This window comes from Drosophila ananassae, chromosome 2R, assembly GCF_017639315.1.
Source record: "Drosophila ananassae strain 14024-0371.13 chromosome 2R, ASM1763931v2, whole genome shotgun sequence".
Classification (NCBI taxonomy): domain Eukaryota; kingdom Metazoa; phylum Arthropoda; class Insecta; order Diptera; family Drosophilidae; genus Drosophila; species Drosophila ananassae.
In genome coordinates this window covers 17,707,284-17,733,690 of record NC_057928.1, presented here as the reverse complement: position 1 = coordinate 17,733,690, position 26,407 = coordinate 17,707,284, and the positions used below count along the sequence as shown (strand labels likewise).

Sequence of the window (26,407 nt, the reverse complement as noted above, 5' to 3'; positions counted from 1 at the left end):
TGAGGGAGGCTGTGCTCGCGGCTGCCTTTGGCAGTGCGTTTCTGCTTGGCACGCGCTCAATGTCAGAGTGACCGGGCCACCCCCTGGTCCATCCCAGCCACCCCCTCAGAGAGCCCAGCCCCAGCCCCAGCCCCTGGCCCCACCAACCCCCAGCCCGCTAACGAGCTGTTAAAAATAAAGCAATGTAAAATGTCAACAAAAATGCAGATATTGTATATGAATACAATGTAGTCCGTCTAGGAACCCAGCCAGCATATGCTGGCAGAGTTAAACAAAGCGTGGGCGGACGGACTGGGCGCTACAGAATCATGCGGAAAAAATCCGAATCTGAATCCGAATTGCTAAGCAAATAATCGAGTTGCGTAACAAGTTTACGGGGAAACTCCTTTTATCCGATCGAAAGTTGAAGGAGGCCGTTTGAAAATAAATAAATTCATCTAATACCCAGAATTAATCAAAACTAAAACAACAAGCCAATCATCTTGGCCATTCAAACGACTTGTTTACAACAATGATGCAGTCTTGTTTACAAATCTGGCCGACAAGAAAGAAAAAAAAATTCCATTTCTTGCCGCTAATCGGAACGTAAAATTTTCCAAGCCTTGACACTCTTTTAATATTTCATACAGTATCCGTATAGTATAATTTTTATTTCTTTGATATATGGCGGAATTAGTGATTTGAAACTAGAACTGCAGCTAAAAAATTTCATTTCTCCTTTATGGCTTTTTTATTTACAAAATCGGAATGAGACTGACTCGACTCGGCTGCTCGACGAAATTAGCTGAAATAAAATTCAAATTTAATGAAAATCAAGAGCGAGACGACTCCTCCAGTCCCCAGTCCCTTTCTGGCCCAACCTCCTGGTTACTTTTGGCCTTTTTTTTTTTCCGTGTTTTTACGACCATTTTCAATGTAATTTTTAGTGTTGAGTGGGGCACAAGGTGTTGTCGTTTGTGTGTTCGTGCCATCGGTGTGTGTGGGGCGCTCTTAAACACTTTCGAATGAGTGTCGCCGGGGCTATTTCCAGTCCTGCCTCCCAGCCTGCCCGCCCCTCTGATGGATGCTATGTGGCATGTGGCATCTAGGGGGGGAGAACTTCGTGCTGAACTGTGAATTTGAAAAGGGGAGAAATTCCGAATTTTGAGTCGTTTCAGAAAAGGCATTTCAATCAGTCAGTACTACAATTGGCAAAAAGCTCATTAGACTAGTTTGTGGGGAGAAATTACATTCTTCGAGAAAAATAATGGAGAATCTAATAATGAGTAATACCAGTGACGAAAGTCCATAATGTTTGTACAGAAATTACATTCTTAGGCTAAAATAAAGTAAAAATATATCTTTTGACAAAGAAAAAAATCAATGACGAACGAGATGGCCTTTCCAAACTATATAATTTCATTTTTAGTGACGAAAAAATACAAATTTTTATTAAAAACCTGTTAAATTTCGCACTGTGTAGACTTTAGTTTCTTTGGAAACTACTAACCAGAAACCACTCAGCCTGCAATTGAGAAAATCAATCAACTTTTGAGGCTTTTCGGCCAATGAGATATATTTGAAATTTCACTTACAACCAGCGGGGGCAAGGACTGGGGCACACAGAACAGAACAGAACTGAACCAAGTGGCAAATAAATTTGCACTTGCATCATCATCATCGCCATCGCCATCTGATGGAAAATGAAAACGAATATGAATATCCATGGCAGCCAGAGCGTCGTGTTCAATTGTTTTTCCTCGCAGCGCGCGAATGTGTGAAAAACATGCCGCAAAATTGCCGAAAAAGCCGCACGCACACATGCCAAAGTCTGCGGCCTGTGTATTTGCATTTTGACCATTTTTGTAGTCAAATTTCTGTTCTGTTGTCTGAATCAGCCTGGACCGAACCGCCCGTTCGGCCCACTCCTCCCGCTCTGACGTCTTTTGGGGCGAACTCGTACAACGTGGCGTATGAATATAGAAATTTTATTACTTCTCCCGCTGTTGTTGTTGTTTTTGTTGTTGTTGTTGTTCGTATTGTTTTTGTTGCTTTCGGCTTGCGCAATGTTTACACACATTAAATGGCAGCGTCCAGTCAAAGTCAAAATTCATGTACACTACAGAGAGAGAAAAGGATTGGAGTTGATTTTTTCTATTCCTGATTACTGGGAGAGTATTGAAGTACAAATTATTTTAAGATTATGATTCTTTTATAGGTTTGTTCTTGGGAGATCTGAAGAATCTTCTTTGAGGATCTATTTTTTGAGAGGTTATTTAAATTTAAAATAGTATTTATAGAGAAAAAAAGTAGTAGGGAGGACTACCGGCTATTATATAGTCGAGAAACTACTACTTCTTTAGTACTACTTTCCACTTTCCTTTCTTAATACAATTATTAAAATAATCAATAATTGAATTGATATCTCAATAAATCAATTATTAAATAAAATACTCCTAAGTAATGTAAACTACAGAGTGAGAAATAGAGATTAGATTAGATTTGAATTGATTTTTTTGTAGTATTATATATATATTTTTACGACAAAGATTTCAAAAGGATTTATGACCGATTATTATGACTTTTAAGATGTTAAGATTATTTCATAAAAATAAAGAATATAAGTACCATATAAGTAAAAATGAATTTGAACTTCAGAGAGAGAAAAAGTAATAGTCATTACAAGTAATTCTACTAAGTGCTAGTTTAACTTAATAAATGAATAAACTATTCAATGTTATTCCCGAGAATCCCATTATTTTTCCACTGTGTAGTGTGGATTGTTGATTTCTGAAAGAGAGGAGGTGGCCTGCCGGCAGCTCTGCCACTAGTTGTTGTGCATTACTTTTGCATGTTGCAGACACATGTTCGAGAACAGAAAGCCAGCCAACAACAGCAACAGGCTGTACAGATCTATATGCACAAAGAATATCCAGAAACACACTATATATCTAGATATTCCACACTGTCCAGTTCTACCTAGTTTTGCAATTGCTGGCCTGGCCTGGACTGGGCTGGGCTGGGCTGGGCTGGCCAAGAAATTCGTTGGAAATTCGTTTGGAGAAACGAAAGCGCACGAATTTGTGCAAATAAACAATGTGTGCTGGCTGAATAGTGGGCGGAAGAACAGGTGCGGGTGGGTGGTGTCTTGGCCGAATTATTTACAGTGGGCATTAGGCCTATATGTGGGAGTGCTGGGCGTGAGATCGGGATGAAAGATTTAGTTGTTTGCCGAGAAGTTTTAATTAAAAGGTGAAGGATTTTCAGCTCAAGGAGCTCTGCTATAAATTCTTCATATAATCTATCCTTTTTTCTGCCGATTATCTCATTTTCCTTTGACAAGTGATATAATTCTCCGGTTGCCCCGGGAAACTACTGCATTCTTGCCTCACAAAAGCAGAGCCATCCACTCGAGGAGACTCTCTGCTGTCTCTTTGGCTCTCGAGCTGGCAATCTGCAGGTGTTCCCTGCTCCGGATAAACAAATCACCTGCCCCTCCTGGCCCCTCCTCCGCTGAATTCTTTGCTCGCTGGCTCGCTTATTGAAAAGTATTTTTCTTGGTAATTTAGTTGAAGTTTCCAGGCGTAGCAGTGTGAGTGCCTGTGTCTTTCGCAAAGGTCGTTCCTCATGTTTCCCATTGGCTTTTATTTAATAAACAGAGCAGGCCCCTGGCCCTGCCGCGTTTTCGGCTGCATTATTGCCCGGTTTCGCTTATTGAAATGGAATCCCATGAATTTTTTATTGTAAATGCAACAATTTGTATTCATGGCGTGGCTCGGGTCGAGTTCAAGATCCAGGACCGTCGTACCATGACTGGACTAGGGGGTGGAGCAATTGCGGCGGCGACCTTGATTTTGAACTCATTTCGATGGGAATCGAGCATTAAAATGGAGGCCAATGTCTGATCCAAGTACTGCCCAGAAAGGGTGAAAGGTGAAAGCGACAGTGGAGCTAGCTCTCCTTGTAGCTCTTTATGCAAATTTCTTTGCGATTAGTAGTCCCAGTTTTGTGTTTATCTGCAGAGACTATTTCTGGCGGAATAGTCCCATTTAGCCGCTTTCCAGTCCATAAACATCGGCTAAACTTTTATGATAACTTTATGTGCCAACACCTCCCACACTCCCCACACTCCCCACTCCCCATAGTTCGGCACACGCCTCATTAGAACACCTTTCAGTTCGGTGTGTAATTTTCGCAACATTTTTAATGGCGTGCGGGGACATTTTGGCACTCGAGTGACCGTGTGCGTTTACCTCCCCTTTCTGCTCCGCAGTCTTTCTTCTGCGGCTTTTGGCTTTCTTTTGGCCGCGTCGCACGCAAAACTATTTAGAGAAGTGTCAAGAAATGTCTGCATTTTGCCACGATTCGCCGTGGCCATTGCAACATCGTAGTCGTTGCAGTCACACGCTTGCCTCTGCCTCTGCCTCAGCTATCTGCCCCCTCTATATATCTGTAGTGGATGTGGTGCGGGCGGGCGTTGATAAATTAGAAAACACAGCACTGGCTATTTTAAATGTGGCATGAAATTTGCATTTCATATGATTTTTTAGCCACTTTTTTCGCCTGTTTTCTCTGCTAAAATGCTGTCAACAGAATCGGGGCTATAACGGCCTAATCTTCCTGGCTCCTACGCCCCCGTGGGCGGCACTTTCTGGCCGAGCAGATCTGTGTCACCGATTCCCTCCCCAGAGAGCAGCAGCAGCAGCAGCAGCAGTCTTTCAAACAAATTAAGTAAAATAAATAACAAATAACAAAATAACAATTAAAGAGAAAAAATAAATAAAAAGGCAAGCATATATAATGGGGAGTAAGAAGAAAAATTGTCATTTGCGTTGCGTTCTGCGTTCTGCGATCTGCGTTTGTTTGCTTGCCGTTGTGTGATTTATTTTCGGTTTGACAAATGCACAAAAATTTGACCATGACGTGTCAAGGAGTGTGGTCATTGTATCTATAATGCCCCTCCGATATAGATAAATGGCCGACAGGCCCGACAGCTGAGCGATGGATGGATGTCTCTCGACGACTCTTCCAGAAGGGATACTAATTAGTAAGAGATCCAAACGGAATTCTTAACTGAAATAATAGTTGAATCTTCAGTGGCCAGTGGCCACCAATTACTTCCTGCTTAGGCAGCTCCTTTTAATTGAAGCACCAGCTCAGAGCCCCAACCAGACTGATAACTTCATTTCCGTTGAGAAAACTGCAACAGCTGGGCGGAGTCTGCTTATTAATAAACATGAAAATTGTCAATGTGGGTCAGCCACGGCGGAGGGACTCAAAGAGGCAGGCAGTGCTCCGAGGCAGACGCTACAGAAATAGCCAGCGGATTGAAGCTGAAACAGGTGCATGTTGCGGCACTTGGCCGGGGGTCACTCGCACTCGCACTCTCAACTCTTGAACTTTCCACTGGATCCCCAAAAAAGAAATTGCATTTCACTGACAGGAACTAGCGAGCTCTCGGAAAGCTACGTAACTTTTCAATTCCGGCTCCCAAATCCCAGAACTGCCAGCCAGTTGGCCCGACCGACAATGCAATCAACATAAATACAAATCCCTAAACTATTTTAATGTCGACTTGACCCGAAAGCATCCTGTCGTCCTGTCGTCCTGTCGCCATGAGTGCTGATGTGGTAATGGAAAAGTTTGGCCGGCAAGGAGCCAACTTAAAAACGCATCAGAGCCAGTCCAACAGGGCGTATACGTAATCTGATGTGTGGCTCCTGAAAGTTTCGGCTTTATGCTCCTGGGAGTCGATTGTAGGCTTCCTTTTCTGAAGATTATTTACTGAGATGGATATTGAGAAGGGTTCTCAAGGGATTATGATTTATTTAAGACGGTCTGGCTATTTAATATGATATTAGTTCAGAGTTTAAATCAAATTCTATGAAACTATTCCGCCAATTATTAATGTTTTGGCAGCTAATTGAAAACTGATTTCATTTCGAGCATTGATCTCTGCTCCCAATAAATATTATTGATCCTTTTTTTCGGCTGGGCTGTGAAACACATGCAGACACTTAAGTTCATTGACATTTTCATAATATTTTGCCATTAGCGGCCCAATTTTCCGGTTTTTTCGGGCGGGGAAAACAAATCGAAATATGGGCAAGACATGGAATAGAAATTATGAAAAGTCCAGACCAGACATGGCCCAATATTTCCAAAAGACTTTGCATAAATTGCGATGTTTTCGCTGTTCGGCGGAGAAACAATCAAATGGCAATTAACACTCTGCAGCCTTTCGGCCTAATTGATGGGCCTGGCCAATAACCTCCACGACCATAGTTTTTCTTTACAATTAGTGGAAATTTGTTGATTTGCATAAATCTGTTCTGTGGATCTGTCTGTTTTTTGGTTTGATTTTTTTATTGGTTTCAGTTGGCCCTGGCCCTGGCTCTGGCTCTGGCTGTGGCTTGTTTATGTTTATGCCGTGTGTTGTTAACTTAAATATTTGGCTGCCATTGCAGGCCCCTAAATTAGTCGTCAATTAAATGGATGATTTTGGCTTTCACAATTTTAATTAGAGGGAATAGTTTGGAAAACTATTCTGTTCTAGTCTAGAGGGGGTCGCTTCACCTCTTCAATTTCAATTGGCTCTCGAATCTGTTAATTGCCATTGGAGGCAGAGTCAGAGCGACATCATAACCATAAATTGTGATGGGCCTGCCGTTTGTATTTATTTTTAACCCGATTTCCCGTCCATAGTTTTCATATCAATGGTGGGCTCTCTGGGCGAGTGTGTTGCTTTTTTTTATATGCTTGTCAGCCTTTTAGAATTTATGTTGTGTTTTTCATACATTCCTCTGGTTTGTCTGATATTCCTTTCTATAAAATAATTTTGTTGTCTTCGCCGTCTTCGTGGCTGCCTCCCTCGCTTTTCTTCTAAATGAAAGACCTCTTGGGCGATTTGTCGGTTAGTCTGTTAGTCTGTCAGTCGGAAAGCAACAGATTTCTTCGCTTCACACGCATTTGACTTTCAAATGAAGGACAAATATTGTACGGGCGAGCCGAGCAACAAGCAACAACAAACAAACAAACATGAGATCCGACGGGGGATGCCGTCTGCGAGGGCGTTCTCTCTCAAAGTTTTGCATTGGATTGAATTTTTTCCGTAGGTTGTGGGAGTTGTTTCTTGCCGAGGTTCTCGAGGTGGATATGAATTATGGCCGTAATTTGGTTTTAAACTCTCTTGGATTGCCATTGCCGGGGAAAGTGGAAAAGTTTGCCCAAAGTAATTGGCTCGGACATACATTCAAAGTATCATAGAAGTAATGTAGACACATCCCAACCAATATCATAAACAAACTCTCTTCTAAGCTCTTTTTTTGTTCTAAAATATATATTTTAGTTTGTTTTTCTCAACATTCCCCACTAATCCCCCCCTGGCTATGGTTTTTTTATTTAATTTTTATTCTCATGCTTAGAACGCTAAACTAATTTATGCTGCACACGTTGGCCAAGAGGCATCTCAGAGGCAGGCGTTTGCAACGTCCGGCGGCGACACAAAAATAGACTGTTGCCACTTAAGCCGCCGCGGCAGCAACATTTTATCGACACGAGCCAACTGTCAGTTGGCCTGGGATCGCCTCGCCTCGCCTCGGATCGTATCGGGATCGCATCCTCGTCTAAGCATTGTCAGAGCCCCCTGAGCTCCCCAGCTTTTTTAGACCAAATAAGCGCAAAAAGTATCTCGCAGATACGCAGCGCATCAGATGCAATGCAAATAACTTGGCACGCATCTTGTCGTCGTCTTGGTCTTGTTTTTATTTCTCTATGGGCTTCTTTTCTTTTATTTTTCTCTATTTTGTCGCTGTGGCCATGCATGAGGAGCAGATTCTAATGCATTTTCCTTGGCCTGCCCGAATAATTTCGAAACTTAACTTGTCCGCTTATGTAGGGAACGGGAACGAGGAACGGGGAACGGGGAATGGGGCTCTGGGCTGCTGGGCTTCTATGGGCATGTGGCTGGGCGGATTCCATGTCCGTGCAGTTTTTGGTCTTGTTTATTTAGGACTCGGCCTGCCAGTCTGCCTGTTGGATAATTTTCTATTTTATTCGTGCTGGGTCTGCATAAAAAATGCAAAAACCAAACGTCAGACGAGAGTTTTATTTGCTGTTTTTATTATTTTCCCCACTGACTCCTCCTCCTGGCTCTTCTCTGGGATTTGTGGTTGGCATTCCCATACAGCATCCCATTCCTCTCCATGTGTTTCTGGTTTTGCTTGGAAAATTGTTTTGTTTTGGCCTTTCACTTGGCCTGGCTTTAATTAATTTACAGACCAGCCGCAGAAAGTCTGTCTCTGCTCGATTCTTAAGGCATTTCTCCTCAGACTGATTTAGAAATGAAATTAGTGTCTAATACTAAATTTAGTAGTTTTTCCAGACTGACTTTCAAGCTCTAACGATTCAGGTTTCAATCAAACAAACCTTTTCAGAGCCCATCTGAGAGATACAAGCTCGCAGATACGCAGATACAGCTACAAAGGGGGGAGTATCACTTGCAGAGCTCATAAAAATAAAATGGCGCTACACAAAACTAAACGTTATTTCACCCTCAATGGCGACTCGGAGCTAGTGATGCGAATCAAATGACGGCCGGAACGTGACAAATGGCTCAAATGGTGCGGTTTCAGATACAAGATACAATTGAAAATATTTAAATTCCATAGATGATAGATGTTTGGTGACTAATGGGGTATTGGAAGAGTGAATAAAAGCTTATAGGTATTTGATGGTGAAACGTGAGGAAAATATACAAAATTATACGAGAGATTATCGTTTTAACTGTGATAATCCATATATCCTGTGATCACACATATATCCGTATAATCCGATATATAATTATCAAAATATTTATAAGAATACTATTACTACTTCTCTACCAATTGTCATTACAAATTGTTATTTATTGATTTTCTTATCCGATATATTTCTCTTCTGATATACGATAATAAAGATATACGATTAATCCGATATTTATAAAAATATTTATTAAAACACCCAGCCATCAATATATAGAAATATATGCAATAATCGTTGCAGCTCATTTTATCTGCTAATCCAATTGTTATTTAGCCTCTTTTTATCCGATAATTTCTATATCCGATAATTTAGATATACGATTACTTCGATATATATGAAAGTATTTATAAGAACACCCATCACTGTTTTGTGAAAAATCTTTGCAGCAATCAGTATTTGCCAATTGTCATTTATTCCTCTTCTCATCCCATAATTTCGATAACCGATAATTTAGATATACGATTAATCTGATATCCGATTAATCCGATATCAAAATATTTGTAAAAACAACCATCACTATTTTGTGTGAAATCTTTGCAGCGTATTGTACCTGCCATTCGCAGAGCAATCGAACACACCTGAGAAATCAATCAATCGATTTGTTCTAACTGTATCTGACAGGGTGGGAGAGAGACGGCGACAAGGAGGGAAAGAGACGGGGAAAGACAATCAATCGCAACATGTTGTCAACAAATTTTGAGCTTTTGATAAAAAAAAAAGCGAAGGGAGAATGACAAAAAACAGAGTGCCGAGCAGCGACTAGCTGACTGCGCCAAATAACCGCTGGCATTTTACTTTATTTTTTATTTATTTATTTTTTGCCTTGTGCGTGAAGTGAAAGAGAGGGGGCCAGAAAGGTGCGAGAGGGAGGCAAATGTCAATTGTCGGGTGGCGGTGGCAGTGGCAGCGATGGGGGCTGTGGCAGTGGCGGCGGTGGCGGTGGCGGTGGCGACACATGTAAATACTTCAAAAGAAAACAAATGCGAAATGAAAATAAGAAGAGTGTCAACAAATGGCGGCCGAAAGTGTTTATTTCTGTTGCCGATTTCGGTTATTTCCAAGAAGAGATTTGAAGACTCTGGTGGTCCTGCCTTAAACTGCACCCTTTTTGGCCAAATTGGGGAATTTAAGATGACAGCCTTTCGGCCCCCCCCAAAAACATTTCCTCCATCCAGAAAGGGAATCTCCTCAAATACCTTTGACAGTTTTGGCTTCAAAGCGAAATGCAGGAGGCCATTCCATCTCCACCTTTTGATTTACGCCGTCCGGCGTGGAAAATTTTTACGCAGACACACGCATTCTCACGCATTCTCTGGGGAAAATGAAAATCCCGCCACGCATTCCATGTAAATATTTGGAGCATCGAAGCAGCTGACAACTGTTGCCGCCGCTTTTCCTTCAGCCTTCGGCCTTCTGGCTTCTGAACTTGTGCAATCCATGAGGCACCCATGAGGAGGAGCTCTGTTGAAAAGTTTCTGAAAAGAGAAAAGCCCGGGCAGCTGGACAACAAATCAGCTTAGATGGAATGCCTCAATAAACTTTTACTTTTGTTACCAACTTTTCGCCTGCCCTGGGAGGAGAAGTCATCTCAAATCAGTCTTTCAGTCTCTGTCCCCATCTTCGAGCGTCTATTTTTGGCCAGAGATTTGTGGCGTTCCCATTTCCAATTTCTCCCTCTGCCGGCAAAGTTTTTACCTTAAGGTGGCACTAAGTATAGCTGACAAGATACTACATACATATATAATATTTTCAGTGGGTGTGCCCCGAACACGCCATTTGGAATCTAATTAACTTTTTCGGAATAATTCGTGCATTTTCCCCCAAATTGTACTGCAGTTGTGGCTCGGGGAGCATAATAAATATGCTAAATGCTAATAAATTGCCAATAGAAGCGACAGGGCCCTCTCGCTCGTATTTGGCATAAACAGAAATGATTAATGCCCGCGCTGGGGACATGAATGAGCCGAATTCTAGAACAAAGGCAGCAGAGGAGCAGACTGGGCCAGAACAGGGGCCATCAATTGGCAAATGTCGCACGCACATCCATCATAATTATGCACATAGTCGAGTCGGGGCCAGGGAGCGTTTGACAACTTCGGTTTGTTTGCCAGATTTACAGGTTTTTAATTAAAATCATTCCATCTGAATCCATCAAGCGATGGACGACTGATGTCTCTGGTCCAGTTTTTCATTTAATTTTTGGCTCTCCAGTGGGCGTTGCTCCTAATTTTCGCCAGTCGGGAATGGCGCTGCACTTGCCAATCTCCTTGGCGACATGTCCACTTATTTCTGGCCATTCTGTTTATTTATTGCACTCTGGCCATGTCTCGGGCGCTCCTTAATTGAGATCTTTATGCGACTTGTTTATAATTTACTGCTCTGATAGCCTGCCCGGCTCGGGGCTAATGGAAAATTAGTCTGTTAAATGGCGCAAGTACAAGCGATGAAAATATACATTTTAATTAGATCCACGTTGAGAGTAAATCTGTTAAAAATCTATCATTTTCAATGGCTTTCTATGGCTATTTTTACCTTTCCCGCAGTCATCATTTGTTTGTGAAAAAATATGCTGGGAAATTATGCTATATATCCACCCTCTAGCAGCAGCTGTTGCTGTGTCATGTTTTTAGTTTTTATTTTTTTAGTTATGGCCAAGAATTTATTAATCACTGTTTGCACAAATGTTCGCCACTCAGCGCCACCTCCCACTGTTTAAAGTGCTTGGATGGTCTCCAGTATCTGGCAGATATTATCCATTCCAGTTCGATTTCGAGCCTTCGAGCATTAAACAACAATTACTCGGGCCCCTCTAAGCCCAGTCGCATAAATAACATCCATATAGACGCAGAATATATGTATCAGAACAATATATCTCTTATATATCTTAATGACCCTCGGCAGACGGGGGGAGGGAGAGTGTCCAAGTAGTGGGAGCTGCCAAGAAAAATAACATAAAAATTGCCGCAAATATTTTCTAAATATTTGTATTTAGCGCAAGATAAATAATCAGACAGATTATGCATACGTTGGACCCAGAAACTAAAAATCCAAAAAGCAAAAGCGCATAGTCCGCTGCCCGAAAGTATATAGATACGTATGGGGAGAGAGATTTTTGGCAATTTTTCCGCACATATATCTGAAATATAAATAAATCTGTATACTTAAATGTAAATCCGCAAAATCCATGTGCTGCATCAGCGCCAAACACCTGTAGCCGTTAATCGGCAAGGTTGCTCCTTTAGCTTATTTTTTTTTTTTGCTGATTCTTTTTTTTCCTCCTGGCAACATTGAAAGCAAATGCTCTCAATATTTCATACAACAATGTTGCAGTTGCCGTGGCAATGGCAGGGTGGCAGGGTGGCTGGGTGGCAGGGTACCTGCTGCACCTGTTTAGCCATTGAAGCGTTCAGTTCCGCCAGTCATCCAGCAGCCAGTCATCCAGCTTGTTGTCATTTTAGCAGCGTAACTTTCCACATCAAACTTAAATTATGCAAATGTTTACTTTTCGGGGCACGAGTCCTCGCAAATCGCAAATAAAAGTCAACAATGCTGGTCTTCAGCGAGATATTTAGTTGGAAAACTCGACAAACTTTAAATTAAAAAGTTTTCTGTAAGAGAATTAATGTTAAAAGGAAATTAAAAGGTTTATTTTATAAATTAAAATTCCCCTCGAATCAGTCCCATCAAAAAGTCATTTAATTATTTCAATTACCTTTGACACTCGCTGTCCTAGTTTCTAGAAATTTTCCCGCTTACTTTAATTAATTTTAGGACGAAAATCGCCAACTGGCTTCAAAAATAACAAAATATTCGAGGCGCACCAAAATAATTCAGTATTTATTTTAGACGAATATGACACATTTTTCGAAAAGCTGTCTTTTTCTCGAGACTAATTGTTTTGTTTGCGGCTGTGACGGCGCGCCAGGGGGTTAAAGGTGAGTGGGTGAGTAGGTGACGAATGTCTCTGATATTCTTGGCCTGACAGCTTGCAGGAAAGTCATTTCTGCAAGAGGACCATCCTCCTGACCATTTTGGGGCAATCTCTGATTTGATGCTGGCCCTTGTTGGCGTCATCGCAGCTTACCTGCCAGCACAATTAAGTTTTCGGCACGCAAATGAATCATTCAAATGCCTTTGCAGATTCTCCCGCCTCTCCTTTGTATCTTTATATCTTTCTATCTTGTTTCTTTATTTTCGCCTGTGGGGGCGGTGTGTAGCGCATACGCCCCGTTGTACGGCCGTCGGCTCGTGTTGTGTGCAATTAATAAATTTAATTAAGAAATAATGCAAAAGCCGCGCCAGCCGCCAGCCGCGGGTCTGGGACTCTTGTGTTGCTCTTTCAAGTGTGAAAATTATGATTATTTTCTATATATCATTTTTGTTCATTTTCCGTGCAAGATTTAAGATGCAGAGCACAGGAATTAAGGTCCTCCCACAGCGCCCCCAAACACTATTTGGCTTAAACCATAAATCAAAGCCGGTACAAGAGAGTGAGTGTGTGACTGGGTGCTGGCCCACTAAGTTTTTAATTAAATCTCAATTGCCCCACCATGCATCAGCGCACTTAATCCGGCCAGCACACAAAATATGTATATTCAAATGGCGCCGTGTTCATGGCCGGGATTGGGGCTTTCCGAAAGGGAAACAAGTATTTATGGCCAAAACTAAATAATTCCGAATTTCCAATGCGATTGCACTATTCTAGTGAGTGCACACTCGGCAGCCACATAATTCAGCCCAAATGACCCAAAGCACACGACGATAGCGTCTTGCCAAGAAAAGGCCCACTGTCCACCTCGTTCTCTGGGCCACTACTGGCTTCTCTCTCCATTGTTTTTGCCATTTTTGCTTCATTGGTTTTGCCTGCCTGCCTGCCGGCCTGCGGGTGACGTGCGGTTTTTGGTTGCATTGGCGCTGCGCCTGCTTTTGGCTGCCAGTGGGCAGATGGCGGTCGGCCCGCCTGGCAACAGAGTTGCAGGACAGCCAGTAGTGGGTGGTGGTTAATGGTGGTGTGTGGTGGTGATAAAGTGCTAAATGCAATGTAAAATGGTCAGCAATTTGCATCCAGCGGCAGGGATAGGCTGAAAAACGTTTAGTGGAGGTCCTAAGGACCTCATAGCAATTCATATTTTAGTATTCATTCTATTGCCAAAGTTTCCATTAAGTTATCGATATATAATCATGATGATCTACATGATCTATCTCTTGTCTAAAATATATCTTAAAGCTACAATCTAATCTTCAAGCTGTAGCTTTATTATTTTAATAAAATAATATATCTTAAAGCTACTATCTAATAGGTTTCTACCTAAAAGTTCTAGACTCTTGAATTATAACAAAGATTTTACAAAAATACCTTTCAACACTAATTGCTTGCTTTTGAAATATTTAGTGTTGATTTTCGTGACATTAATCAAGCATTTTATAAAGGTGCCTCTTTTAATTAGTGTCGATTAATAACTGCCACCTGAAAATTAAGAATTTAAAAGCGTATTCCGCTCTAAATTGATTTGGTACACCCACTGGCCTTGAAATACCTTCGAAATGCACAGCCCATTGACACTAGACGTAGGTCCTGCCAATTGACCACCGCACCAGAACCAGCAGCTACTCGGATACTCGGCCTGTCAAAAGGACATCCATCAGCGCCTCACTGTGCCAAGTGCCCCCACCCTTTCGGCTGTAATTTCTAGATTTTTTTATGGCTATAATTTTGTGTTTGCCAGCTTTGAGTCATCGCCGAATTATTGCGAAACTATGCGAACTGAAAATCGCTGGCTATTTTTACAGGCCCGATTGTTGTTGCTGGCGCTGCTTGGCATGCGCTGAGTGGCCAATAATATTTGCAATTATTTATGTCAGCTCGTGGGGGGAGGGGGCCACCAGGGGAGGAGAGACCACCTACCTCCTGCCTACCTCCCATCTCCCACCTCCCATCTGGCAGAAAATCTCGATGTGCAGAACGTGCGAAAAACTTTTATGTTATAAAGATTTTGCAACTTTGAACTTTCGAACATGACGACATGATACGAGGTGCAATAACAAAACTGTTGCAGTTGCTGCTCGTTGCAACACACGAGCAACATTTGCTAGCAATTAATAAATTGAGTTTCGTGCGAGTCCCCCAGCCACAGTTTCCCTTTTTCCGCCACTGCCAGAAACAGCCTAGACACTAGCCACTATTTTGCAATGTTTATGAATGAAAATGCGAATTTTCGTCTCAATTGGTGTCCAATAAATTGCAATCACACTCGGGCGAATGCTAATTAATTTGTAGATCAAAATTATGATTAGCAGAGAAGCTCTCAACATTTTGGTTTTGATGCTGCAGCTGCCAGAAAACCTTGGGAAGTGCGTTGACCAATGCGGCGTATACGCAATCAGTTGTCAACCGCTCAGCCCACTCAGTCTGCAGCCACTTTCTGCTATGCTTTTTACATGTTTTTCCTTCTCAACCTGTGTGAGCTCTGACTAATTGTTTTCTCGTCTTTTTTGCTTTTCTCTTTGCAGGTAAGTTTCGGGCCATCGACTGGAATCTGTTTGAGAGTGAGTCCCTGGTATTAGCCTTCTCGCATCGATTCTCACCTCGTTCCAATTCTGGGGGATAGCCCTCTCCTTTACAATATCACAACACAGCACAAACTTGACCGCCTCTGTTGGCCAGGTTTGTTGTGGTTTTTGGCCGAAATGTTGACGTGCAAATTGCAAATGAATTCTGGCCAGGCCAGCCATGCCACCGTTCGGCGCAAAAGTTTTCCGAATGTTTTATTATTTGGTTATTTGGCGTCTGGAACAAGCCGTGTACGTCATTAGGGGCTACAAAATATTGCTGCTTATGCTGTTTGTCTCTGTGTTTGTCTGTTGTTTGTTTGTTTTAGCCACGCGAAGAGGCGGCCGGGACGAAGAATTGCAAAGTCGATCAGCAAATTCTCCTCCTGCCTCCTGTTGGCCAAAATGAATTATTCATCTCTGGGCCAAATGAGTGTGCTTTTGGGGGGGGGGGCATGTGTGTGTGTGTGTGTTGCTTTTCATGCATAATTAAGCACTTTTGCAATTAGATGTGCCCGACTCCCGTCCCTAAACCCTTTGAACTTTGAGGCAAAACTTTACCTTGGCTTATCCTTGAATGCTTGATTAATAACTCGATGGCGGAAGGCATTACCCCTCTAAGAGGTCATCCTTGAAATAGAATCCTTTTCTACGAGGAATGTGGTACCTTAAATTTCCTAAATTTTGATGATTCTATCTAGATTTTTCCTGATATTCTTTGCCTCTGCCTCTGCCGATAAAAACACGAAATATTTAGCCCTGAATTGTTTGCCAAAAAATGTTCATTTTCATCTCCTTTATTGCTTGTTGTTGTTAGTAGCTTATTATGCCTTGTTTTTTAGCTCCTTCTCTCTTGTGCCATGGCTTTCCTCTATTTTCTGTTTCTGTTTTATTTTGTTTTGCCGGCAACAATAGAGCCAACAACAATGCCAAATTAAATGCGAAGAACTAAACACAGCCAGGCAGTCGGGCTTTTCCTCTATTATATATACAAACATATACTATACACACATCTTGATATATATATATAGTATTTTTCACACAATAAATGTGTAGAGAGCTTGCGAAATATTTTCCACTTGGCACGCAACGCAACATGGCCCTCTAGCCACCAGTATCTGCTGCCTGTGCATTTTACACTCTTCATTTTATTTATTTTTAATACGATTTCGGTGATAAAACAATATATATAGAAACCAAAGGCCCAACCAGATTCCGGTCAAGTGTTTATTGTTGATTTTAAACCGAGTTGTAGGAGGGATGGAAGTCCTCCAGGAGAAGCCCCACTTGCAGGCCAATTTGTAGCTGCAGTTGGCCAACCTAAGAGAGGCCAAGGAGCCAGACCAAACGGTCTTGATTATAAATAGTTTTGCCAAAAGCTGCCGCTCATCATGGGGGTGGTGGTTAGGTCTTTGGGGGCTACGTCTTCTATGCTATCATTGAAAATTCAATTTCAATTATTAGAAGCTCTCGGTGGGTGTTGTTTCTGCGGCGCTGTGGCACTTAAATGTCACATTTTCCTATGTGGCTCATTTTCTTGGCTCATATTATCGCAAATTAAATTTTATTGAGCGTATCGTTTGGGCATAATTAATTTTAATTGAGGACACTGCCCACACACCGCACCCACAGGCCAACAGGCCCAAAAGCCCGAAACACGGTCATTGTGGGTCTATTAATACCGCAGTTCGGCTGGGAGGCGGAACTCGTTGTCACCCGAAAGGGTTCACCTTACTGCCTTTTCCGAAACACTATTCAGTTTCTATATGATTTCAAGAACTGGCAATCTTTCGCTTTAATTAACTTTCGATTCAATCAGGCCGGAGTGTTGGACAAAAATGCACAACTGACCACTGCCATTGTAGGGTCAAGTGTGGCACAGTGGCAAGTGCATCCAGTGGCAGCCACACACATGCACTGGGGGAAACCAGGAGCTTCTCGATCGGTGTTCGAAATAGTCTTACAAACTCTTAATACCTTAAACGGAGTATCGGAAGGCTAGATGGGTTTCTTGGAGTGTGTCCGAAACATGTCCGACAGCGGCCGAGAGCCTGCTCCTCTGTGGGGCCTGTGCTGTGCGTGTATGCCTGCCCAATTGACTTTTGGTGTCGAGCAATTGTTTGGTTCAGGTAGTCGAGAATGTCAGCCAGCAGCAACATCATCAGCAGCAGCAGGAGCTGAAAACCGCAGGCATTGAAGTCGCCTCGACGATGCCACAACTCATTTGCATGCAACAGTTGAACAAAAACAGCTTTAATTCAATTTCTGTTTCAGTTTCAGTTGCATGGCTCCGTCTGGCGCTTATTAGCAGCCATTGTTCGTAAGGAGGGGCGCCACCACGAGGGGCAGTGGTGGCAACAGTGGCAACATCACAAAAGTCACAACAATCAACGCAATGAAGCGCAAATATGTCAACAGCACGCAAATAAAACTTTTATTTTGAACTTTAAAGGCAAATAACTAAATTATATGGCACTAATTAAATATAAAAAGTGGCAAAAGCTATTCCATGTTCCTTCAAAAGCCAGTTAGCTCTCCAGCCTTTTAATTAGCATAATTAGTTTTGAAATGAAACATGTATTTTTTAAACGTGCACCAAAGCCGTGGCTCGTGTGTTGGAAACGTCACATAATGCCAGTTAAGTCGCCGACGCCGACGCCCACGCCCACCTGTGCCACTCAGTTGGCCAGTCGGCCAGGTAAACGTCACTTGGCCATATCCGATGGCGATTCCATTTCGATTCCCACTTCCACAATCGAGCAGCGCCCCCAAAACACTATCCGCTCGACCAGTTTCTCAGAGTTTGTCAGTTTGCCGGCGTTCTCTCCCCACATCGGACGCGTTTCTATATCTCATATCGGCTATATAATCGCCAGCAGACTGATAGTGGCTTGTATTAATGAATCATCCGCTTGATAAGCGATAAGTCCCCCTGGCGTTTGTTTGGCTTTCAATCTAAGCCCCCAAAAGAGTAAACAAAAACAAAAGAAGTTCTTTGAAAGTAAATAGAATCAAACTGATAAGGAGACTCGGGCCGTAAAGGTGTGAAAAGTGATAACTTTGAAAAGAATAAGTGTTTTCAATAAATAGTATTTCAATTTCTATTGAAACTAAACCATAAAAGTGCCATAATTTGGCTCTTTAAAGTAATTAATTATTCAAAACCCCATAATAACCCCCACATTCTATGTGACTCACTGGACTGATAAGGCCAGAGGCCCAAAAACCCAACAGATCCGGCCAAAAACCAAAACAATATTTCCATTTTCAATGCCAGCCTGCACTCGGACTCGGAATAAATGTTTGTTGATTTTCGTTTTTATTTCGTTTCTGATATCTGTGCTGGCTGTAATATTTTAGCCAACATGTTGTTTTTGTGGCTTTCAGCTACCTGACACTTGTCAGTGGCGGCGATAACATGCGAACTTTCTGGCCAGAGCCAGATCTCTACGCCAAAAAGGCAATACCAGCTTATGCATATTAAAAACTATAAAGCAGCGCTCGCCACAGATTGTTTTATTACACATATCGTATCGATTGAGTATTAATCCGTGAATCGATCGTGGAGCGAGTGGAAAAACACGTTCCAGTATTATGACCAAAAATGAATGAAACAACTGTGTACTACCTGAGAGCAGCTCCCCATTCATTGGCGTTCGTTGGAAACTGAAAACCACCAGAGCTTCTTGGCTTTAATTTGTTCTGCTGCTGAAATGTTTTTACCATTTAAATGAGTTTCGTCTATGACGTCTGGATATTGTTTACAAATATACGTTTCAATTTGCAGCCAGTACTGTGTACTGTATACTGTATACTGTATACTGTATAGTACAGATGTATAGTCCGCATTATACATTATCCACCCACCCAGCGACACATGGCAGGCGATTTTGTTTGCTTCTCCCTGCGGATGCGATACGATTTCTTTTTCATTCTTTAAATGTTTTATTTTATTTATTTATTTTTTTTTTTTTGGGGCCTACATGGCGCTTGCATAATCCCCGCCTGTCGAAGCTGTCGGCGTTCTTGCTGCTGCAGCTGCTATTGGCATTCGGAGTGAGTGAATATGTGAGAGTCGCAACTCGCGGACAATAAACAATGTCCGTGGTCAGGATTTGGAAGGACTTCACATTTGATTTTCACCTTCTTTCCAGTAATAACTTGCTCACGTGACTAGAAATTGTTTGTTCGAGGCCGCTTCTTCTGGCCATTTATTTATTTTGGGGCCACCTTTTGATTTATGGCATCGGGCCGAAGATAAACTGCAAATGAAAGTTAATGCCCATGCAGCCGCCGACAAATTGCCAGGTTAAATGCGAGCCTCGTACGACAAGCATCGATTATGTCGAATTGTAACGTTAACAGCATCCTGTTTCCTGTCTTGCCGAAAGGAAGTAGCCCATTCCAGCACACCCACACATACACAGACACGGACAAACAGAGAATCGACCTCAACGTAGCATACTTTGCGGCGCGTTGATTCGTGTATGGCTGCCGGCATACAGCATACATAATTGATGTTTACTCTGAAGTAACCATGCCAAACTACCACACACACTAACACGCGCCCACATCCTTGCCCGGCCAGGAGCCAGGGGACAGGGGCGGCGGGCCGGATCAAAGGGGTTTCTAAATGAGTTTAATTTTAATGAGAATTGGAAAAGTACTCTTCCTGAGGTGACAACATGCTTGATTCCAAAATACAGAGAGCCCTCTGTAGGTGGTAGTCCTGCCTACGCCCCTGGCCCTCGCCCGAGGACTTGGGGGCTACAACTTCCGCCACAACTTCCGCTCCGTTCCGTTCCGCTGTGAATGATTAGTTTTGGCCATGGAGCTGGAGCCTAGTCGTAGTCCTGGCCCTGAAATCAAACTAAGTGCTCGGCCCCGAGTCCTTTATTTTTCAACTGTTCCAGCTGGCTGGGCCGGACTATATTTATGTGTGTGTGTGTGTGTGTGTGTGTGTGGGGGGGGGGGGGCGGTTCAAGGTTATAGTTTTGTCAACATCTCTGGCAGGCGGTGGGATGTGTGTATTTGGTTTATTGATTCTCTTATGGTTGGAGCCTTTCTTTGATTATAATTTACATAATGGCAACAAGTGGAGTGTATTAAACGAAATTTAATATTATTTTTAGGGTTTCCCTCAGGGGTTTAGTTGCTTAATCCCTCTTTAAATGCTTCCCATTTATTAGTTGGCTTTTAGATTCCATCTCGAATGATAATACTTTCGAATCAAAGCCAATTTAATGACTTTCTTCTCGGTCGCCACTCAATTGTTATTTCCGATTCATTAATTTTGGCTTTGAAGCGGCCGTGGTTTCCTTTTCACTCTCGGTTCCCTGTGTCAATTCAATTGTTTTCAGCAGCAACATCAGAAACATTGCGCATACGCCCCGTTGACAAATTGTAATGGCCAAGGAGACTCCCTGGGGCACCGAGCAGGGCGGAGGGACGTCTTTGGCCAACAGAAACCACTTGCATTCACTGGCTGCTGGTGGCGCGAAAATAGAATTGGCAATGGCTTTGGTGGGTCCGCGCGTCCGGTCCGTCCTGTGTCCGTCCGTCTCAGGCCACATGGCTGCGTGCGGACAACATGTCGCGCCACCTCAAAACACACCACACTACTCTTCACATAGCACAAAGATTGGGGCAGGCATCACAGTGGCACAGAAAATAAATATATACAAATTATGATAAAAGTTGCAAGAAAACTTGGTAATAACTGGCACTACCTTATCGTAGTATCTAGTTTGTGAATAAAACTCTTAAAAATTCTCCCTACTTAGTAGATTAGTAGATGGCATTTGAAAAGCATGCAAACTTTGTTTGAAAAGCATGCTCTTTCAAAACCTTTCTTTTTGGATTTAAATAAAACAAGAAAGGAAAGCTAACTTCGGGCGGAGCCGAAGTTGATATACCCTTGCAGTTCAGTCGCAGTCCGCTAGGTGGCGCCACGCATCTTATATTATTAGATATATAGAAGATCGTATATAGTCGGCCGATCCTTATGAAATTTGGCAAATCAGATTATTTTGTCCAAAATAGAATCTGTACCAAGTCGCATCTTTCTAACTTAAAAAACACCAAAGTTATGCCAATTCCGATCGTTGTATGACAGCTATAGGATATAGTCGGCCGATCCTTATGAAATTTTGTACACAAGATATTTTGGTCAAATATAACATGTGTGGAAAGTCCCAACCCTCTAACTTAAAAAACACCAAAGTTATGGCATTTCCGATCAATCAGTTATATGGCAGCTATAGGATATAGTCGACCGATCCCGGCCGTTCCGACTTATATACTGCCTGCAAAGGAAAGAAGGGTGTGTGCAAAGTTTCAACTCGATAGCTTTAAAACTGAGAGACTAGTTTGCGTAGAAACGGACAGACGGACAGACGGACAGACGGACAGACGGACAGACGGACAGACGGACAGACGGACATGCTCATATCGACTCAGGAGGTGATCCTGATCAAGAATATATATACTTTATAGGGTCGGAGATGTCTCCTTCACTGCGTTGCACACTTTTGACCAAAATTATAATACCCTCTGCAAGGGTATAAAAATGGGTAATTTTTACCATTTTTTTTACCTTTTTTGCAGTATGACTTCCAAAAATCAGTAATAAAATGTGTGATTTTTCTCTTTCTGCAAACTATACTTGAAAAGCATGCTTTTTCCAAATATTTATCTTAGGATTAAAGCAAAGAATGACTTCAGAACTTGTCCTTTTACTTTTACTGTGCAGTATGCTCGAAAAGCATGCTTATGCTCCCATTTTTGTTATACTTCAAACTATGTTCAAAAAAGCATGCTTTTTCCAAATATTAGTCTTGGTATTAAAGCTCCAGAAGCTAAAACTGACTCTATAGTTTTTTTATTTCCTTTTCCGTGCAGTATGCTCGAAAAGCATGCTTCTGCCTCCCTAAAAATCAGTGAAAAATGTGTAATTTTTCTTTCACCGTGCACTGTGCTCGCAAAGCATGCTTTTCTGCCAAGTGGTTGGTGGCGTCGCGTGGTGATGTTGCTCGGTTGGTCGCCTGGTATGTTGTTTGTCTTCTTGTTTGTTTGTTTGTCCGCTTGCCTGTCCCGTTGCCTGTAGCCCCTTGCCAGTTGCCCCTTGCTAGTTGCCTGTTGCCTTTCTGGCGCTCTCCTTTTAATGACCAATAAATGTCGTCGCTGCAGATGCAAACTCGAATGCACCGCCCGACATAGTTATCCGTTTGTTTGCTTGGCAATTTCAAAATTTAGTTTAGATAAACAAACAAGAGACAAGAGAAGACGAACGAGAAAGACACAGAGAAAGTGTCACAGTTTGTACTCCCACGCAGAAGATTAGGACTTGTATTTGGAAGAGCAGCTGGGGCCCTCGGGGCCTAATTGCGAAACAATTCCGATGAGTTCTCTAAAAATACCATAGCCGGCCAGTATCCGGCAATAACAACAATGTAGGCGAACCTTTTTAAGCTCAACAGAAATAACAATCAAAGGAAAAGGAAACAGCAGCAGAAGCAAAGGCAGAAGCTGTGCCAGAAATAGCAGGCCATTTGACAAGTGCATGTCAGTCATGTGTGTTGGCAGGAAAAGGTTCTTATTCTTGGGCGAATTTTGGCCATTACCTATCAGACTCAGGACTTATTTATACTGGGATCGGAATACTGGCTAAAAATATTGCATAATCTGAGGCGTGTCTGGGAATGTCGCTTTCGGGATGATGCAATGCCGTCGAGTGCCAAGATTTTCGTCGCAATTCGCCATTCGCATTACTGTCGCCACCAGTTACGAGTAAATGCTGTAAAATGCAGCAGTGCTCAGTGATTCGGCAAATTGCAATTATAAATTTATAAGCGTCTATGTATAACGCGGCTATATCTATTTTCCGCCAGCAGCCAGAAGCCAGAAGCCATCAGGCAGAAGGCAGAAGGCAATTCTCTAGCCAAAAGTGCCACAAAATCAAAAGCACGGCGACTCGAATGCGTGCCACCACCAAGCACAGAGATAGAAAAGAATTTGAAAAATATTCTATGCCCCAATGCGGGGGTGATGGTGCTGGCAGGGGGGTTGAAGGGGGCGGGGCCAACAAACTAGGTTACTTGGCAGTGTTTAGCATAAATAACTAGCACACCAGCGGTCACAGAAACAGCAGCGACTGCTGTTGTCATTTGGCTGCTTACGATAGGGTTAACAAATTAACAAATAATAAAATAAATTTATGATTAATATCCTTTCTTATCCTTTTTCATTGCAGAGTCTACGCACAGCGTGGACGGCGGACCTGCATCGTGGCGTCTAACGCTCGATCAGGATCTTTTTGACACGCTCAAGGGCAACTTCCCCAGCTGGTTCCAGAGCAGCTCCGGCGGCGGAGCCACCAGCAAGCAGACCAATCCCAACCAGCAGCTGGCCCAGCAGAAGCACCACCAGCATCAGCATCAGCAACTGGTCGCCATACCCAGTGTCATACCCATTACGATCGACACCAAGATCACCGCCCACACCACCTCACCCCCCACAAGCAACGCAAATACACTCCAGCAACAGCAGCAGCAGCAGACAGTCATCTTGGGCGGAGGTCACCACCAGAGCTCCTCGTCGGCCTCGCCAGCCTCCTCCGTCAGTTCCAATTCCTCGAAGAAGTCCATCAGCAGCAGCCTGAGCAGCTGCAGCAGCAGCAGCAGCAGTAGTTGCAGCAGCACCAGTTCCAGTTGCAGCGGCAGCTCGAAGGGAGCCAGTGCAGCAGCGACGGCGAGCCGGTTCCTCAACAAGTCCACCTCCACGTCGCCGACTAAGAGCCTGGCCAGGACCCTCAAGGCCCAGACCCAGAAGCCGAGCAACTGCCACAAGGTCGGCCAGCTGGTGAAGTCCGCCTCGCTCCACAGCCTCAGCAGCGGCAGTAGCGGGAGCAGCAGCGGCGGCAGCAGTGGCAACGGCAGCTCCTCGCTGCTGGCCACCATCTCCGCCTCGCCGCTGACCACCGTCGAGCTCATTTCGAGCGCCGCCTGCGGGGGCCTCCTCGCCACCCGGCTCAGTGGCAAGACCTTGGAGCACACCTTTCAAGATATAATACTGCTGCACGAGACCTACGACGACATGTCCGAGGGTGGGTATCCTCTGCTAATCACTGTCTCTTATTTGCTTACCACTTTCCCTTACTCTCCTTCAGGTGAGCAGCGCCTACATGCCACTTTTCTGGGCAGCAGCGACGATGGAAACAACTCGGACTGCTACGACGCCAGGCAGTCGCCGCCAAAGGCCATCGTGGACTCCAGTCCGCTGCAGCCCGCCATGGACAAGAACAAAGAATGTGAGTGTTGGGAGCTAGTGAGGATTCGGAAACAGAACTGTGTCGGAAGAAAAACCCTTTGTTGCTCCATTCTTGCCTCTCGTGTTTGCTCAATGGATGGCCGCCCACGGTGGGCGTCTTTTTGGCCCGGCTGTTTGGCATTTGTCATCTTGTGGCCCGGCCGCTGCCACTGCCACTGCCTCCGCTTAGTCACAACCATAAATGCCAGCCCGGCACCCATCACTGTAATTATTAAAATCATAATCGTCAGCGAGAGATTCTCGGCCAATTATTGGCGGTCGCCCGGGTGGGGGGCAGGCCCGTCGCACAGCTCTTACTATTATTATTATTATTATTATAATTCTATTTAATGAAGCTGTCACGGCGCAACAGGCACTTACGCCGGCCACGCCCATCGGCCAGCCATTCATGGCCCCAGAAGTGTTCTCTATTTTGTCAACAGTTCTTTTTCCGCCGAGCAGTCGCCGTCACCGTCACCGTTGCCGTTCTTGGCGCTCGGCACTGTTTCGGTGGCTGGCCTACATACTTTCCTGGCATTTTGAGTGAAGAGAAATATTCTTATTAATTCTGAATGGCCGAAAGATGACAGGCCGAGGAAGCGGGTATATGGCTGCATTCTCGCTAATAGTTTTGACAGCATCTGTCGCCTGCACTCGCCTGGCATTTTAGGTGGAACCGGAAATGGGCTGCCGCCCCTCCGACGGGCCTAGAAGTGGCCGATAAACTGACCCACCACTGACCCTGAGATTGAAAAACCTATGTACATCCCGCCAGCCAGTGCCAACAGTGTATGGCGCGAATTTCCGGCAAGTTATCTAACGAATAAACTGCATACTATGTGGCAGCAACCACCAGCTCTGCCTTTGGGCCAGTACTCAGTACTGGTGTGTAAACATTTTGGGAAAAAATATTTATTATAAACACATGGCTGTTGCAGTCGGGGATGCAGAGGCGGCGCTGCAGAAATATTTTGACAAATAAACACTTGCACGCGACTGGGGATATGATTTTATGACTCCCAACTGGGCCTAGTTAGGTGACTACTCTCCAGAGCTCCACTGCCCACTGTCTGATGTCTTCTCTAGCTGGGATGATGGCGTCTTCGTTCCGACTTAGCACTGCCTCCGATCACGTAATCGATTCTGTAGTACAACCTCAGAGGCAGACTGCCACCCACACAGGCCCCTCCTATATACATTTCTCACGCGACTGGCCTGCCAGGCAATTGTTTACCTGACCTTCGCTTCAGTCAGTGGGCCAGGCTGTGGGCGGGGGCGTCTGCTGGGATGGAAGGGCGGCAGCAACAACACCAGCTAACCACAACAGGAATTCTATATGAAAATTCGCTGGCCATGTCTACACACGTTTATTGCCTTTCGCATAAAACTTTTATGTGTTTAATTTGGAATTTATGTTATTGTTTTTATCAATCGCGCTTCGGTTCTCCTACTCTGCCTACTCGTGGTGAGCTGGAGAGAGATTCCGGAGAAGACTTTGGAGCACAAAAAGAAATTTCGCGCATAATTAATTCAAGACTGGCGACACTGGTGTCGTCACCGAGATTTTTCACTGGCTCTTGGCAAGTGGCAACTGGCAGGTAGTGGTGGTGATGTTACATGGCAAAATATTTTCACTGGCACCCGGTAAACAAAAACAAGACATGCCTCTTATGCCCTGGACCCTGGAACGGGGACCGTGGACCGTGGCAAACATGAATTTGTTGTTTTCGCTTATATTTTACGCTTTGCTGAATTTTTTTTTTATTTTTCG

General features: G+C 43.6%; 1 protein-coding gene and 1 long non-coding RNA gene across 4 annotated transcripts in view; one reads left to right on the top strand and one right to left on the bottom strand.

Annotated features, from left to right (window-relative positions):
• The window catches only part of LOC6493114 (myocardin-related transcription factor B), a 39,629-nt gene that overhangs the window by 2,226 nt on the left and 10,996 nt on the right, over nucleotides 1–26,407 (top strand). For 2 of the 3 annotated variants that reach the window (XM_044714375.1, XM_001957036.4), the window contains exons 2-3: nucleotides 23,582–24,433; nucleotides 24,497–24,637. In XM_044714375.1, coding sequence (XP_044570310.1) covers nucleotides 23,582–24,433; nucleotides 24,497–24,637 — 993 coding nt within the window. Of the gene's footprint in view, nucleotides 1–15,309; nucleotides 15,328–23,581; nucleotides 24,434–24,496; nucleotides 24,638–26,407 lie in introns of those variants that run through there. The other variant, XM_032454386.2, reaches the window with a different exon arrangement.
• LOC116655846 lies at nucleotides 11,750–13,327 on the bottom strand. Its single transcript, XR_004310927.2, has 2 exons — nucleotides 12,494–13,327; nucleotides 11,750–12,389 (listed from the first exon to the last, which is right to left on the bottom strand). It is a non-coding gene; the product is annotated as an uncharacterized LOC116655846 (long non-coding RNA).